Source organism: Ascaphus truei, chromosome 1, assembly GCF_040206685.1.
Source record: "Ascaphus truei isolate aAscTru1 chromosome 1, aAscTru1.hap1, whole genome shotgun sequence".
NCBI classification, from domain to species: domain Eukaryota; kingdom Metazoa; phylum Chordata; class Amphibia; order Anura; family Ascaphidae; genus Ascaphus; species Ascaphus truei.
In genome coordinates, this window is record NC_134483.1 from 109,281,067 (window position 1) to 109,298,690 (window position 17,624).

Here is a 17,624-nt window from a genome sequence, read left to right on the forward strand (position 1 = left end):
AGTGTCTTTGTTGGTCTGTCTTTGTGAGTGTCTGTAGGTCAGTGGCTGTGTGCGTCTGTGCAGGTCAGAGAGAGAATGGGGGGGGGGGGGAGAGAATGGACGGGGGGAGAGGGGGGGGAGAGGGAAATGAGTGGGGAGAGAGAAGAGGGGATTGAGCGAATGGGGGTGGGGATGGAATGGAGAGAGAATAGGGGAGACAATGGGAGAGGGTGAGAGAAAATGGGGGGGGAAGTAGAGAGAGAATGAGGGACAGGGCCGCCAACAGGCCCGGTGAGTCAGTCAACCACCCTCTCTCTCTCCCCCACCCCTCTCTCTCTTCCCCACCCTCTCTCTCCCTCTCCCCCACCCTCCTCTCTCTCTCCCCCACCCTCTCTCTCTCCCCACCCTCTCTCTCTCTCTCCCCCACCCTCTCTCTCTCTCCCCACCCTCTCTCTCTCTCCCCCACCCTCTCTCTCTCCCCCACCCTCTCCCACCATCTCTCTCTCTCTCTCCCACCCTCCCTCTCTCTCTCTCTCTCTCTCTCTCTCCCACCCTCTGTCTCTCCCACCCTCTGTCTCTCCCACCCTCTCTCTCTCCCACCCTCTCTCTCTCTCCCACCCTCTCTCTCTCTCCCACCCTCTCTCTCTCTCCCACCCTCTCTCTCTCTCCCACCCTCTCTCTCCCACCCTCTCTCTCTCCCACCCTCTCTCTCCCACCCTCTCTCTCCCACCCTCTCTCTCTCCCACCCCCTCTCTCTCTCTCCCACCCTCTCGCTCTCTCTCTCTCCCACCCTCTCTCTCTTACTCCCACCCTCTCTCTCTCTCCCACCCTCTCTCTCTCTCTTTCTCTCTCACTCTCTCTCTCTCTCCCACCCTCTCTCTCCCCCACCCTCTCTCTCTCTCCCACCCTCTCTCTCTCCCATCCTTTCTCTTTCTCTCTCCCTCTCTCTCTCTCCCACCCTCTCTCTCTCTCTCTCCCACCCTCTCTCTCTCTCCCACCCTCTCGCTCTCTCTCTCCCACCCTCTCTCTCTCCCACCCTCTCTCTCTCTCTCTCTCTCTCTCTCTCTCCCACCCTCTCTCTCTCTCCCACCCTCTCTCTCTCTCCCACCCTCTCTCTCTCTCTCTCCCACCCTCTCTCTCTCTCTCTATCCCACCCTCTCTCTCTCTCTCTCTCCCATCCCTCTCTCTCTTACCCTCTCTCTCCCACCCTCTCTCTCTCTCTTCCACCCTCTCTCACCCTCTCTCTTCCACCCTCTCCCACCCCTCTCTCTCCCACCCTCTCTCTCTCCCACCCTCTCTCTCTCCCACCCTCTCCCTCTCTCCCATCCACCCTCTCTCTTCCACCCTCTCCCTCCCTTCTCTCTCTCTCTCCCACCCTCTCTTCCACCCTCTCCCTTCCACCTTCTCTCTCTCCCACCCTCTCTCTCTCCCACCCTCTCCCTCTCTGCCACCCCCTCTCTCTATCTCCCACCCTCTCTCTCTCCCACCCTCTCTCTCTCTCCCACCCTCTCTCTCTCTCTCTCCCACCCTCTCTCTCTCCCACCCTCTCTCTCTCCCACCCTCTCTCTCCAACCCTCTCTCTCTCTCCAACCCTCTCTCTCTCTCTCCCACCCTCTCTCTCTCTCCCATCCTCTCTCTCTCTCTCCAACCCTCTCACTCTCTCTCCCACCCTCTCTCTCTCTCTTCCACCCTCTCTCTCTTCCACCCTCTCTCTCTCTCTCTTCTACTCTCTCTCTCTCTCTTCCACCCTCTCTCTCTTCCACCCTCTCTCTCTCTTCCACCCTCTCTCTCTCTCTCTTCCACCCTCTCTCTCTTCCACCCTCTCTCTCTCTCCCACCCTCTCTCTCTCTCTCTCTCTCTCTCTCTCTCACCCTCTCTCTCTCTCCCACCCTCTCTCTCTCTCCCACCCTATCTCTCTCTCCCACCCTCTCTCTCTCCCACCCTCTCTCTCCCACCCTCTCCCTCTCCCACCCTCTCATCCTCTCCCACTCTCTCACTCCCTCTCTCTCTCCCACCCTCTCCCACCCTCTCTCTCTCTCTCTCCCACTCTCTCTCTCCTACCCTCTCTCTCTCTCCCACCCTCTCTCTCTCTCTCCCACCCTCTCTCCCACCCTCTCTCTGTCTGTCACCCTCACCCACTCTCTCTGTTTTATCTTAACTGCACTATACCTAAACCGAAATAACCTATTCTGCTTTCTTCCAGATCTGACTCTCAAGTTTCACACGGGAGACATCAGAAGACAGGTAGGGAACACCTCCCCTCCAGTATAGTACCTTGAGGGACTGCGGATCAGGTAAGATCCCAGGCGGGATTGCTGCTTTGAAAATTGTTAAGAGGGGGCATCCTGACACTGGTTAATGGGTTCAGAAGTCATTCATGTCTGGCTTTTTTTTTTGGTTCGGTTAGTGAGGTCAACACACACACACACACACACACACACACACACACACACACACACACACACACACACACACACTGTACTTTTCAAAATAAACCTACGTTTCTATGAAAATTTAAGTTTTTGTTTTTTGTTGCGGCCCACATAAACTTAAACCTTTTTTATTTGGCCCGTGTTAGCCTTTGAGTTTGACATGCTTGATGTACAGTATCTGTGCTTTCTTTTCTACATGAGGTTTTTCAAGGAGGAACCACTTCGGAGGATCATGTTCCATGGAGTTGCAGTATAAGTGATATCAGTGTCTATTTGTATTCACTGGGTTAATTGCACGGTTATATTGCACTGTTATATTCACATTCTTGTTTGCGCCACGAGCACCAGTTTGTTTAGTTTAGTGAGTTTTGCGGTCTGGGTTACCGCAGGTGTTTAGGCTGCATCAGAGTTTGCTCACAAAATATCAATTTTACTTGTTTGCACCTTATTTTGTTCATGGCCGTGCGCGCGTCTCGACTGTATCAACGTCAACCTCCCACAGTCAATTATCACTGGCGCGCGTACTATATTACAGACCTTAGGGAGGTGTAAGCATAAAGCATAAAGTCCTGTTGGTCGATAATGCAGTCAGTAACTGTGAGTAAACGGTGCTGGCTGTTTCTCTTCCTAATTGAACCACCACCCTAGACCTTCCTGTGTATTGAATAACAAACCTACACCCACTGTCCAACTGACTATAATAAGGGAGAAGTGAAATAACTACTCACAGTAAGATGCTGTCCATTCCACATGCGTGCCTCGCACTGAGAGAGTGATGCAGGATATCCAAGGGAGATGAAGAAAAGCAGAGCACAGCGGCAATAAGGGCTACAATGCACTGACTAGATTAAAAACAATTTAATAGTCAAAGTGATGACATGGCATGAAAGGGTAGTTAACTCTAACGCGTTTCGCGCATGTCTCAGCGCTTCGTCAGAGTGTATGTTGCTCTATTGAAAGTCAGACAATATATAGCTATCACCCCGACCGGAAGTGACATGACGCTGGGTATCGCGGCATGTGTGGTATCAGTGAGATAGCAGCTTGTCTGCTCTATCTACCCGCTGGCCACAGTGACATCCTCCGGATGGAGAATCAAGCTACAGTGTCAATCACAATATTAAAATACAAAAATCAGAAAATTATATAAACTGTATCATCATTAAAAACAACAATAGCACCTACATGGAACCAAATACAATATGAGGATTAATTTGTATATACATTTCTAAATACAGCAATATATAGTATAGAATTAATCCCAATAAACAGACCTGAAGGGTCTATTATAACATATATATCCCTTAAGGAGAATATTATAAATGAGTATAAACATTCTAACTTGAGAGTTATGTGTTTGTAAATGATAAGTGTGTAAATAACACATATAATATATATGATGCATTAATGATAATATGTCAAAATTAAATACAAAAATCTCTAAACAGCAAAAGAATGGTAAGATACAGGAAATGGTTCAGAAAATCCCAATTAGAACAGCAGGTAAAGTTGCTATAGTATGAATAGTATATTTATAAAGTGTGGTAAATATGCCAGATAGTTATGAGGAGAAAACTCTCCTGCATGGCATAACGTTAAATGGGTCTAATAATCCATATAAGAGAACATTTACAAATTCAATCTACAATATGGGACAATAAGTTATTAATAGTAATAGCCTTCCCATTAATATTAAGTATTGAGGGTTATAATATCTCAATTAGGAGATGAACCATTCTAATCCCAAAAGATACCAATTGCAAATAAAGAAATGCATCATATATGTACAGATTAGGATGTTTGTCAAACACAGTATAATTAAATAATGCACAGTGTTTAGATTTATTATAGATATGTTTTTCTAAATGGTTATTAGAATCTAAGATAACCATAACACTGCACTATCTACAGAAAAAAAGCAGTTTCATCAACACATGCTGTCAATGTAAGGAAAAAATGGCATAAGATCCCTGTGGTTATCAATAATCTGGACCTAGTGTATTATTTATAGGAGAAGGTATTCTGTGACAGTTGTCAACAATGGTATAGTTAGTATTAAGGATGTTCATTTAGACTAGGAAGTGTTTAAGTTCCCAGTCTGTGTTCTCACCCATGGGCGCAAGTGGCCCAAGGGTATAAATCCAAAACATTTCTCTAGTCTACAGTTAAGGACTGCCTCTCTATTGCCCCCTCTTGTATGTAATTGAATGTGCTCCAAAGCATTGAATGTAAACGTGCTGATAAAGCCCTTAGGACAATTATAGAAATGTCTAGAAACTGGATGCCCATCGTCTCAATTACTGATGGATCTTAAATGTTCGATTATTCTAACTTTTAATGATCTAATTGTTCTGCCAATGTAGATACTACCACATGCACATCTTAGAATGTAAACTACTGTACATAATTTGTGTTGCATGTCATAAATGTCTGTAGTTTATGTCCACGTTTGGTGTATTTACATTTTACAGATTTCAATTGAGTGGCATATTTACATGTGTTACAATTGCCACATTTATAGAAACCTTTCTGGATTTGTTTCTAGTCTTTGTTCCAACATTAGATTTAAAAATACTCGGAGAGAGATGGTAGCTGATGGTTTTGGCCTTCTTAAACACAAATCTAGGATTGGATCTCGTATATTCTCTAAGATCTCTATCCAATCCAATCTCAAAACCTTCCAGTGTTTTTCCACAATAGATCTGATTTGATTTGCTTGTTTGCAATATGTTGTTATAAAAAGAGTGGGACATCATCCCATGTTTATAACTCTTTGTTTTTATTATTAACCTTCTCTAACAAATTATACCTATTTGTGTGGAATGCTTTTTCAAAAGCTTGATCAATGTCTAGGTCATTGTAACCCCTGTATTTAAACCTTATCCTCATTATTATCCTAGATTGTTTTAAGAATATCTCATCATTTGAGCATATTTTTCTCAATTGAAGGTATTGTCCTCTTGGAATACCTCTCAGTAAAGACCTGGAGTGGCTACTGTTGGCCCTTAGAAGTGAATTATGGGAATTAGATTTACGGATAATGTCCGTTTGAATAGTCAGGTTCATATCGATGTAAAGATAAACATCCAAATAACTGATATGATTAGTATGATACATAGATGTAAATATCAAATTGTAAGTATTCAGATTCAAATACTCAAAATAGGATAAAATTGAGTATTGAAACAAAATGGATTATCGCCGAAAATGTGAAGATTCCCAAATATCCATAAAAAGATTAGCGTAAGACGGTGTATAATATTCTCCTTAAGGGATATATATGTTATAATAGACCCTTCAGGTCTGTTTATTGGGATTCATTATATACGATACATTGCTGTATTTATAAATGTATAGACAAATTAATCCTCATATTGTATTTGGTTCCATGTAGGTGCTATTGTTGTTTTTAATGATGATACAGTTTATATCATTTTCTGATTTTTGTATTTTAATATTGTGATTGACACTGTAGCTTGATCCTCCATCCGGGGGATGTCACTGTGGCCAGCGGGTAGATAGAACAGACAAGCTGCTATCTCACTGATACCACACACGCAGCGATACCCAGCGTCATGTCACTTCCGGTCGGGGTGATAATTATATATTGCCTGACTTTCAATAGAGCAACATACTCTGTGACAAAGCGCTGAGACATGCGCGAAATGCGTTAGAGTTAACTACCCTTTCATGCCATGTCGTCACTATGGCTATTAAATTGTTTTTAATCTAGTCAATGCATTGTAGCCCTTCTATTTTTGCCGATGTGCTCTGCTTTTCTTCAACTCCGTTGGATATCCTAAATACCAACAAAGAATACAGATTTTAAAACCTAAAATGTTAATTAGCACACAGAGTTTTCATAATTGAGGCTTCGGTTAATCTGCAAACAAAATTGATTTGACTAACCACATACAGGGTAAATGTAGAGTTTTATTACCGGTAAGTAAATATAAGAACCATTTTAATGTTACAATGTGTGTACTGTCGTGCATGTATGTAAGATAATATGATATTGATAATTTGTCTTCAAAGGAGGCTAATAATGGCACGCGGACATCAGCATTAGTTTCTGTAGGAACAGTCCCGCTAAGTAACATTTCAAGAAGATGCATTCACGTGAAATTGATTTGTCATGTAATCATTTTTTTAATACTATTCTATTCAGTTTTTCCATCATTAAACTTTGTTAGTAGCTTTGTAAATGTAAGGTTTTAGAGCCTAATGTATAAGAAATACATACTTCTCATTCCTCCCCCCTCCCCTTTTCTTATTTCTGTACCCCATCCCAAATAATACAACCTAATAAATAAAACATTTTGGAGGGAGGGAAAAAAAGAAATACAAACGTCTGCTTTTGGTAGTGACGATGAGCAGTGATTTGCAAAGTCAAAGTAGTCAGCAACAAATTAGTCAGAAAGCAGTTTTTGGAAAATGCCAATGGTAGCCACAAACATATCTTTTTCATCACCATCTTCAACATAGAAATCAACAGCAGGATTTCACATTGAGGGTGTCAGTAGAATGGGAAAAAAGTATAGGTTAGGTGTTTAAAAAAATAAAATTGGCAGGGACTTTCAAAATGTATTTGTTGTTACTATTATAATAGTAAAAAGGGTATTAGAGTACACCAACTGTTTAATGAATTAATAGATGTATACGGAACATAAAAAAGCATCAGTTTGGTTGTAATCAAAACAGGAAGTCACCATAAACACTACGAAGAGGAAGGGAAAATGGATTTGCAGCATCCCCAGTTAGACTAATTGAATGGCGACAACCAACTTGAAACCAGTAGTACATGGAAACGATAAGCGTGTTTCTCAAAGTGCTCACACATACACACTTGTTCATGAGATCTTCATGTCCCCAACAGGCCCATTATTTGGCCCAACAATCAAACACCTGAAGAGAGTTGCTACTCTCGGGGTTGGATTAAAGCTGTTGTGGTCATTGTGCATAGAAAGGACTGTAAGATATACTTGCATGATATTAATTACAGAAGGTCGCAGTGACCGGGTAGGTATATTCTTCAGGCAAAAAAACTATTTAACACCTACAGAGATTACAGTGATTCTACTTGACCCGCATCTCGGTATCTTCAGTAGCAAAGGTGGAACAGCTCCTCCAGAGATGCCACTCTCTGCAGACTTCATATAAGGACGGCATTGAGAATAGACTGATGTAAATAATGGGCCTGCAATACAACACTAATCATTTCCTTCTATCTATTTAATTGTTTCGTACTTGATTTTTAAGGGGAAAAAAACCGCATTCTTTATTGCTGCCTTTCTTGTGTACTGTACAAGAATGTAGAATACAAGAACTACTCTATGTCATTTGATATATTTCTATTGTGGATCTCATTTGATAATAACCATAAGAGGTAAAGCCAGAGCGCTAACATTTCCCACAGTAAGACAATCAATACAGCATAAATTCCATAACGAGACTGCAAAACTGCTTCGGATGTTGAGTAGGTGACATGCGGTACACAGCTGACGTGTTTACTACGCAAGATGCTACACATATGAGATGATCATTAGCAATCGTGTGTCTGATTTTTGTTGCTTTCACGCAAGATGTGTGTCGGTAGGGCCTTTTTGTTTGATTCTTTTTCTACTTACAGAAACAATGGCATCATTACAAAGGGCCACCTGATAAGTAGCTTTAAAGCAGAATGCCTTTGATAAAAAAATAGATAAGCTTATATTATGATTCAGCAAGTCAGTAGGTGTCCTGCCGTCATTCAGCCCAGCTACTGTACTAATCAAATGTACTCAAGAAGCCTCCTAGGGGTAGTCAGGCAGAGTGGAAGAAGGATATCTGCACATTAAAATCAATTGCTACAGTTAATATTCTCACGCAGCACTACTTACTTGACTATAAATATTAAGTACTCCCAATTTATTTAGATTCCAGAAGTGGAGACAGGCGCTTTGCTGTGATGTCTTTACAAATATGTGCAGAGTGTTTAAAGTAGGGGAAAAACATGCCAGCTCACACTGCAATAGGACACTCTTAGAAGTCAAGCGATCATCGGGTAATGCAGCACTGGGTGAGGCTGCTGCTAAAACACCTATTCCTATCTACATTTTGCAACATATCAGCAGAGATAATACTAATGGATTTATTTTCCTGCTTGTTACAACTGCGGGCAAGGGCACTGCATGTGATTAACATGGCACATTTGGAAAACGTCTTTGTAAATGAGGTCAATTAACTTTTATCTTTTGAGGCTGCAAGCTACTGCATTGCAACCTGGGCTATATGTGGAGTTAAACTTTTCAGTGTTTCTATGCATATACTGTATACAATGTATAGAAATACTGTACCCCTGATAATACTAAAGCAGCAGTTCACAACCTTTTTTCTCTCGAGGGACCCCTATTTACAATTCTTAGTTGCCGAGACATCTCTCCAACACAAACAGGCACACGCACACAAAAATAAACAGATACACACATGAGAATAGATCTACACAGACACCATTCTTCACCTCCGTATGCGCATAGCTATCTCATGCCCATGCTACGCCCTCTTCTGCTTGGCGCCACCCCACAGGCTCCTGACACCTCCTCTTAATTAGGTTAAAAAAATGGGGAGCTCTGGTAATTACACATGCGGGTGATATATATTATATCAAAAACGATCAGCACCATTGGGCTCCTCCTTTTAATTTCCCCTATCTCTGAGATGCTGTCTTGAGTAGAAGGGAGATCGGACACAGTTTAGCTTTGCTATGATCAGAGAGGCTGAATCCAGGATCAAGATAAGCAGTCTCTAAATGGTTTAATCTTTAAGTGTATTGTGGCAATGAATCCATTTTATACACCATATGGGACATAGTTGAGAGTGTTTGCAATTCTTTATGCCATAATGTATATCACCCAAATGTGTAATAACCAGTGTTCCCCATTTTGTTTCCACCTAATTCACATTTTGGAACTAAGAGACAGGTTCACCTGGGTAATTAGAGCGGTAGACTTGGCACCATTATAGAGCACTTGCAGATATATCTGTGTAACCCTGTTTCTCCTACCCAATCTCACATAGGGTCCCCTAAGGGAAATAGCACTCTGGTTACATCGGTCTTGTTGGTGCATACCTGCTGGTAACAGGGGGCCCTGGGTCTCCCGCATGATGTTGTAGGGGAATACCAGGACAGGCTTCTGGGGTTGTGCCCGAATTCTACTTACAGGTGCAGCGCCTCCATCTTGTGCTGCCCCCAGTCGTGTGGGGTGAAGTATCTGCAAAAGAATCATGTTCCCCTCCTCCCAATATACTTCACTCTTAGGCAGGAGGTATGAGTGAAATGCAGATGGTCTTTATTGGCTCCTTCTCTATTCAGCAGCAGTCTCAATCACAGCACACTGCACTCAAAGGTATTCAACTTCAGGGTGTCCCTGAACTCACTCTTGGCCAAGGGCACGAAGTGTGGTTCTTGCTCTTCCCCTACCCTCTTTTAGGGTAGGAGGTATGGGATTACCCCAGCCTCCCCTAAGGGAGGGCCTCAAGCTTACCAGCACCCTGGCAGCTTGGCATGGGTACCCTGTCTCTTTCAAGGGTAGAGACCAACTGACTAAATGGGAAGTGACAGTACAGTAAGCAACTCCAACAGGCACCACCCCTGTGCCTTCTAATTGGACACAGGGCCTGATGATACTGCCTTCACTGACTCACTGCACTGCATGAAGTGGGGAAAACCCATGATTGCTCCTGGCAAACCTGCCCTTACCCAGGTATTCTGCCAGGAGGAGGGTAGACCTATAGCCCAAACCACACAGGGCTACATCTGATAACCCATAAGCTACTAATATGGTTATGTGACTAATTAATATTCACTATTTAATATTTATCAATTTGCACATTTATTGTTGTCACTCTTAAGAGCACCCGGTTCAATTATTTTTATTCACGTCCTCTTAATTGGTTGCATTACCGAGCAACAACCGATCAGGATAGAGGAAACTGCCCACCCCCCTAGCAACAGCCCTGCTTTCTCTCTTTTCTGGGAGATCGGAGACGTCCCAAGGCATCCTTTTGAGAAACAATGTACTAAGGGAATGCTAGGCATTTCAGACTTGAATACCAAATACAACGGAGGAAATTATATCACGTTTCCCAATGTGGTATATTACATCAAAACAAAAAAATGTTGTTAAACAACAAGAAGAAATATTAATGAAAGAAACACTTGGGCTCAGATCCATAAAGGTCAGTTAAGTGACTTCACGTGATATTAAGCCTAACTATGTATCTTCAAAGGATAGTCACGTAACATTGTCATGTTTTCTCCTGTAAAGAGCATAGTGTTAACTAGAATGGACGTTAGTGATAATGAAATGCAAAGGATGTGTTACCATAATAGCACATATCCATGAAAGTCTGCTAACGTCAAGATGGGGACTTAACGTTATGTTACTTAAGTCATACCTAAATGTGGCCTTACTCGCATCTATATCCTGAACAAGGTTTTGGATGGGTATAATGCCATAGTTAAGCATAAATGAACTAACATACAGTACAGTAGCATTATTTCCCTCACCTCTCTTTCTCAACTTTAGTTACACACTTATCTGTACTTCAGGGTCTAGATTGGAGTAACGCTAAGACATACTTAAAGTCATGTTATTGAACACAATGTTGACTTATTTTATATAATTTTAGAATTAACATAACATTGCGAGATCACTCATCACAGTCACACTATATAAAATTGCCATTTTAAAATTACTGAAGGGGTTTATGGATTAATTTGCCCTCAATTGAACTATTACAATTTCAAAGGCCAAACACTTGAAATTGTTATATATGTATATATGTGAAGTGGGTCTGCAGCACTCAGTAAACAACAGGAATGGTAGGCAGGCCATAATATATATCACCTTCCGCCGTTGTCGACCCACTGATGGATGAAGCACAGCCCAATGATTTTCCAGGTACTGTGCGCTGCAAGCCTCTCTTCTCCAACAAATGTTCTGATTTCATCGCCCTATCTTTGAGCAACGATGGTCATTTCTTCTTGCGTTATGTCTGGCCCACTGCCATTTTAATTTCTTCACCCTTGTGATGATGTTACAGACCTTTTTTATTTTTTAGTTTGAAACCAATTAATTATTTTTCCTGTCTCTGGCTAATACCAAGCATACATCTCTCCATACTTCTTTGCTTTGTCTGAAGAACACACCGGTAGAAAACATTTTTCTTGAAGCACAATGGAAAGTTTCCTTGAAAGATTGTCTTGTTTCTGTCAAATGCGCTCCATCCCATCTTCATTCTTATTGATTTAATTCAAAAGGTTGCCATCCATTGTTATTAGCCGCATAAGGTACACAGTCTGACTTCATCTAGTTCTATCCCATTTATTTCAATCTTTGCAGACTTGACACATTTTTTGAACATCACTTTGGTCTTGCTGAGATTCCAGCAGAGGCCCACATTATTACTTGCTTCAGGGAGTTCTCCAATGTGTTGTTGTAGGTATGCTGGACTTGTGGTAAAAATAACAATGTCATCTGCAAATCGTACATGACTCAAATATTCACAGTTGATTTTGATTCTTTTTTCTTCCCAATCTAATGTCTTAACAATTCTTCAAGCCTTGCTATGAAAAGCTTTAGTGACATGGTGTCTCCCTGTCAAACTCACTTGCTGATCCTTATCTTGCTTGTATCCTCATGTAATCAAATGGTTGATGTGGCATTCTTGTAAATATTCTTTATAATATCAATGTAAGCTTTATTCAAAATGTTGTCTTCATTGCAAAATCAAATACTTTTTCGTAATCAACTAATCCTAAACTGAGTGATAGATCGTATTCGTTACTTTGGGAAATCCCTTCTTGTACGACTTGGATGTTATCCATTGTGTTGTATCCACTGAGGAATCCCACTTGTTCTCTACGCTGGGCAAAGTCCAGGGCTGGGCTTTATGAATATGGCGAAATGCAAATCTGTACGAAAGTGGCTGTTCTCACATGGGAATGCACCTTTCTGGAGTTTATAGAGTAGGCCCCAATGTCATCCTCTGCAACGTTTTATCAACACTAATGAGGCACTTGCACTTCAGAACTTTCTATGTCCCTTAACCACAAGTGCAATAAAGAGAGTTACATTAACCATTATAGGTCAGAAGGGTTTTAGACTGGAAGAATGGCTCATGTAGGCTAGAAACATTGTATGATGTAACATCTGTTGAGAGCTATTCAAAGTGGAATTTATTTTTTTATCTCAACTTTACCAGTGCTAGAGCTGAAGGTTCATCGAACAAAGGGACATTTAATTCAGAGAATAACGTGAAATAAGGAGGACAAAGTGTAACCGAATGCTTCAAATTATAGGGATCCCCAATTAAAGCATTGCATATAGATCCAACTAATCCCGCATTAAATTACAAACAAATGTGTGTAAAAATATGCTGCACTAAGTATATAATCTTGACATGAGAGTGATTTACCAGTTACAGCATACCCTATATGCTTTTAAAGGCTTACAACTGTATAAGCTGTGTCGTCAAAGTGATTCAAGAAATTAGCAAGTAGTTTTCTATTTTCGAGAAATATTAATGCAAAACATTTCAAATCTCAAATGGGCAGTCATAAAATTGTCTGTCATTCTTGATTTCTAAAGGCTGCTTGATAATGCATCCTGAATTGGTGCGGTATGAACCCCTAATTAGAAACGAAAAGCAGCATATTCCTTCGCTACCAGTTTTTAATTTTTTTTTGCTATTTGCAATTAAAGATGCTTTCACATGTCACAGATTTTTTTCTAAAGAGTAAAATTCATTGAAACAACCTAACATTCTGAGCACTGATTCCTGTCATTTAGTGTGTGGGTTATCCAAGCATTTTAGGAAGCAAACTTCCAAAAGTTTTCCTGCCGAGTCAAACACCGTAAATCCACTTAATTAATATATTATTATTTTTTAAACAATATTCACTACATGTGTACCGTAAAAACACATCTAAATTTGAATGGAAACAATAGCTATGCATATAATATGCTTGTTTCTGCAAGTTCAGAAAAAATATAGTATCTTTAGCATGTGAAATGGCACAGTCTTAATAGTACAAACCGTTTTTGTTACTGAATCTGCACAATGGGTCAGTGTAAGATCATGCTGCTGGCAATTACATAAGAAGCTTCCTGATTCCACAGGTATTCCATTTTTATATTTTTGATCACAGGATCACAGACCGTTTAAAAAGGCCATTCTAAACATACAATACAATAATATTACACCGTCAAAGACACCACGGTTTCCTTCCCAGATTTTGTTCCTTATGTGAATATCCCATACTTACTCATGTAAGCTCTCCAAAGGTGCTGTTAAGACAGCCAATACAATAAGTAAGCTGTTACAGTGGTTGTGTATCTTCAAAATCATGTCCTTGGAGTCCTGTGATGGCTTTGTAAGTTCTTGAACAGAGCTGCATACGGACCATAGGAAGTTTTCAACACATAGAAGAATAGATGTGACATCAATCCTATTGAAAAAGAGTAGAACTTAAAAATACAGCGAGAGAATAAAAAAGCAAAAACAGTGCACTGCCAGGGAGTCAGACTGTATTGATTTTCTAGAAACACGCGGAATACGGATATTGAAAAATCCTTATTTCAGCTATTGACAGCTATTTTTTCTATCCTGAAAAAAATGTAAAAAATAAAATAGATATCCGTGGAGTGCTACAAAAAACAAAAACAAAGAAGTGGCACTATACACAGGATTAAAAGCTGGACAATAAAAAACAAAATATAAGAATATCACTGATTGTATCTTTAAAGCTCTGTAATTGGTTTTAAGGATCATCACCACTAGGGAAGATGAATAACTGGAAACAATTAATAAATAGGCGGACACTCACTTTAAGAAGAGAAACTTCGGCGCAACTGCGCATGACTGAATCAATGAGACTCCCGGATGATTCAGTCATGCGCAGTTGCGCCGAAGTTTCTCTTCTTTCCTGGCAATTCTAGACGGCAGCACGCAGGAGCACACGAGGTGAGCTGGCCCCAGACCGGAGATGCAGCTGAGGTAAGAATCAATTTCCCCCTGCACCGGTCAAACACTGTGGCCACGCAAAGCTCCCTCACACACAGCTCCATTGACTGAGACACCTATGGTGACCTTGCTGTCCACACAGAAGCGCAAGACAGACTTTTTGGATATTGGACACTCACTTTAAGTACACTTGCGAGTAAGGACATATCGCCCAATAGGCAAACGGCAGCTCGCGCACGCACCTGTCACCACGTCCTGAACAGCAATACCGCCTCCCTACCTGTACCGAAGCTGTGCGCAAGCGGGGAGACTATAGAGCCTGTTACACATGCGTTATTATTTTATCAGTTATGCATGTATATGACGATTGCAGTACAGTATATTGATCAAGAAGTGGAAAAGGGGTAGTGCTCCACTTTAAGTACATTTTCGCTTTACATACATGCTCCGGTCCCATTGCGTACGTTAATGCGGGGTATGCCTGTATTGCTCTCCAGGAAATGTAAACACAGCAGCACTAAATGATAGCGCATGAAAAACCCACTCTATTTTACTATTCTTTGCATTCTGAAAAATAAATATACAACAAGCAGATGGCAAGTTAAGATTCCGTTCTGTGCTTGTATTCATGTAAACTGTTTTCTAAGTATATTATAGGCTAGCTTACAAAATGTGTGACTTTTTAAAACAACATATTTTTAAAATATACGTTTCTCGAAAGCCTACTCACGTTATCTACAGTATAATGGCAAAAATATTCCCACATTAAGTAATTAAATAATGTACTGTATTTACAGTATTCCAATGATAAAATCATTTCAGACCACGGGGAAATTATTACTAAACTACACAAGGAGTTTTGTTCATGTTGCTCCATTAAGGTGAATAGCAGTAAAGAAAAAAACAGTATGTGCTGCTTTAGATACTTCTCTTTCACATTACTATTTTGAAGTAGTGTTGTTTAATGGGTTGGTCCAAAAGAAAAAAAAATCCTGAACAGAAGTCGTATATAAGCAATTAATGAAACATGTAGCAATTATGAATGTACAGTAGGTGTTTCCCATTCTAAAACATAAATATAGAAAGAGAACCACATACAGTAGGGTGTATAGGCCATGCGCCTTTGAATTGTGATTATTGAGTATTGTATAACTCTCAGAGAGTTTGTTTGTTTCTTGTGCACTGATTGTTATCTGTGAGTCCTCCTAGATTTTCACACAGGGTGAGGGGTAGGGTATATCTGGGTTTGCTTGTCACTTATTTATTTGCTCTTAAGACAGGTATATATATCTATATCATACATATTTTAAGTTATGGTGGGTGAAAAAGGCGACAAAAAAGCTCCCCCGTTAGCATATGGCCAATAAAGAATCCACTTGTGAGCACATTCACATGTTTTACCATTATCACTTTCCCCATTATCACCTAGCATACAGTGCTTCCACTCCAACAAGGGATTCCGGGAAATGACATGCAAATGGGCACACGTGTCACCTTTTGCCTGGAATCCATTTTTACATTTAACCCTTATAAGCAAAGGCTCTGCTGTTCACACAGTTTTTAAGCACATCATGGGATTAGATGAAAAAACAGTCAAAGCACTCACAGACAGCTGTTTCGAACTTTATGGGTCTCATCAGTGTGAGGTTGGTTGTACTGGCTTTGCAATTTTCAAGGCTGGGTAGGTTTACCATACACATTTTAAGTTATGGTAAATAAAACGAGTTCAATCCTTACAGTGCAGTATTTAATTACACTTGACACAAAATAAAATAATCACACTTACAGAAGTCCGTAAACAAAACAGCATTAAAAACGGGGGCTACTGTGCAATGCAGTCGGCATTAGCGGTGTCTCCCAGCGTTCCTTCGGCTTTCCCAGACACCTCCTTCACTGTATGTAGGTATGTCTTTATTTATATAGCAATTTCCCCCCAGTAATCACATGATGGTCAGCATCTTGATCCTCCATGCGGTATGCATTCCGGTCCGGTGGCGCTGACGTCATCAGATGGTTCCTGCACGTTGACGTCATCATCAGGTCCCTCTGCGTGGTGCGATCCGGCTGCCTGAACAGGCATAAGGTCACGCTGACGTGCTCACCCTGCTCCTTCTCTGGATGTTGATCCTCCATCGTCCCATAGTCTCGCGATGTTTCCCGAGTTTCGATGATGTCATCTATGACAGGCTCAGATCATCTCTGTCTCCTTAGCTGGACAGAGATGATCTGAGCCTCTCATAGATGACATCATCAAAACTCGGGAAACATCGCGAGACTACGGGACGATGGAGGAGCAACATCCAGAGGAGGAGCAGGGGGAGCACGTCAGTGTGACCTTATGCCTGTTCAGGCAGCCGGATCGCACCACACAGAGGGACCTGATGATGACGTCAACGCGCAGAAACCATCTGATGACGTCAGCGCGACCGGACCGGAATGCATACCGCATGGAGGATCAAGATGCTGACCATCATGTGATTAATGGGGGGTAATTGGTGTTTTTAAGTGTTTTCACCTGGGTGTTTTAGCTATTTATACTGGACATTTTTGTAGTCTCTGCAAGCCAGTCACTTGATAAAGTCCCCTAGGAGGGATGAAACATTGTGTTTTTTATGCTGAATAAATTTTTCTAAAGAAATCCGAAGTTGTCCTGGATCATTCAATTCTTCTCAATACTGGAGTTTTTAGGCAGATATCCCTGAACCAGGAGCACCTGTCTTTGCAAGTATTTTGATTTATTTTTTGTGGTGTGCAGCTTCTCTTGTTATATTTTATTTATATAGCACCCCTGATGAAGTGCGCATGCGCACAAAACGCGTTGGGCAGTTTGAAGAGAGTGATTGCGTTGATCAGAGCACTTGCAGGAGCGTATCCAGGCATAGAAGCAGGAGAAAGGAGTTTCGGCTATTTGTCCCGCCCCCAGTGACGCGTTTCCGGTAACGGAGCGGCAGACGGCACCAGGAGACCCAGAGAACAACCTGTAGTGACGCACATCCGGATGCAGAACTAAGGAAGTGATCGGAGTTTCCCCTGACTGCCGCGTGTCCATCAGTTGCTGCTGCCGGATTACAATCACCGTGTACCCCTGCATGTATTTATTGGACGTCCTGTAAGTAGGATTCCGGTTTTACACACCGGATCCGTCATCTGCTCTAGGCATTTTTTAGTTGTTCATTAAATTTACTCTTTTAATAATTGTCAGCCTAC

The 17,624-nt window shown here is 41.5% G+C and overlaps 1 protein-coding gene across 6 annotated transcripts in view; it reads right to left on the reverse strand.

Moving 5' to 3' along the window:
- Positions 1 to 17,624, reverse strand: part of KIAA0825 (KIAA0825 ortholog) — a 440,138-nt gene that overhangs the window by 253,230 nt on the left and 169,284 nt on the right. For all 6 annotated transcript variants that reach the window (XR_012800113.1, XM_075593181.1, XM_075593165.1 and 3 more), the window contains one exon: positions 13,720 to 13,902. Coding sequence is in view for 5 of the 6 variants with exons in the window: in XM_075593181.1 (XP_075449296.1) it covers positions 13,720 to 13,902 (183 nt within the window). In the remaining variant the exon portion in view is untranslated. The remainder of the gene's footprint in view (positions 1 to 13,719; positions 13,903 to 17,624) is intronic.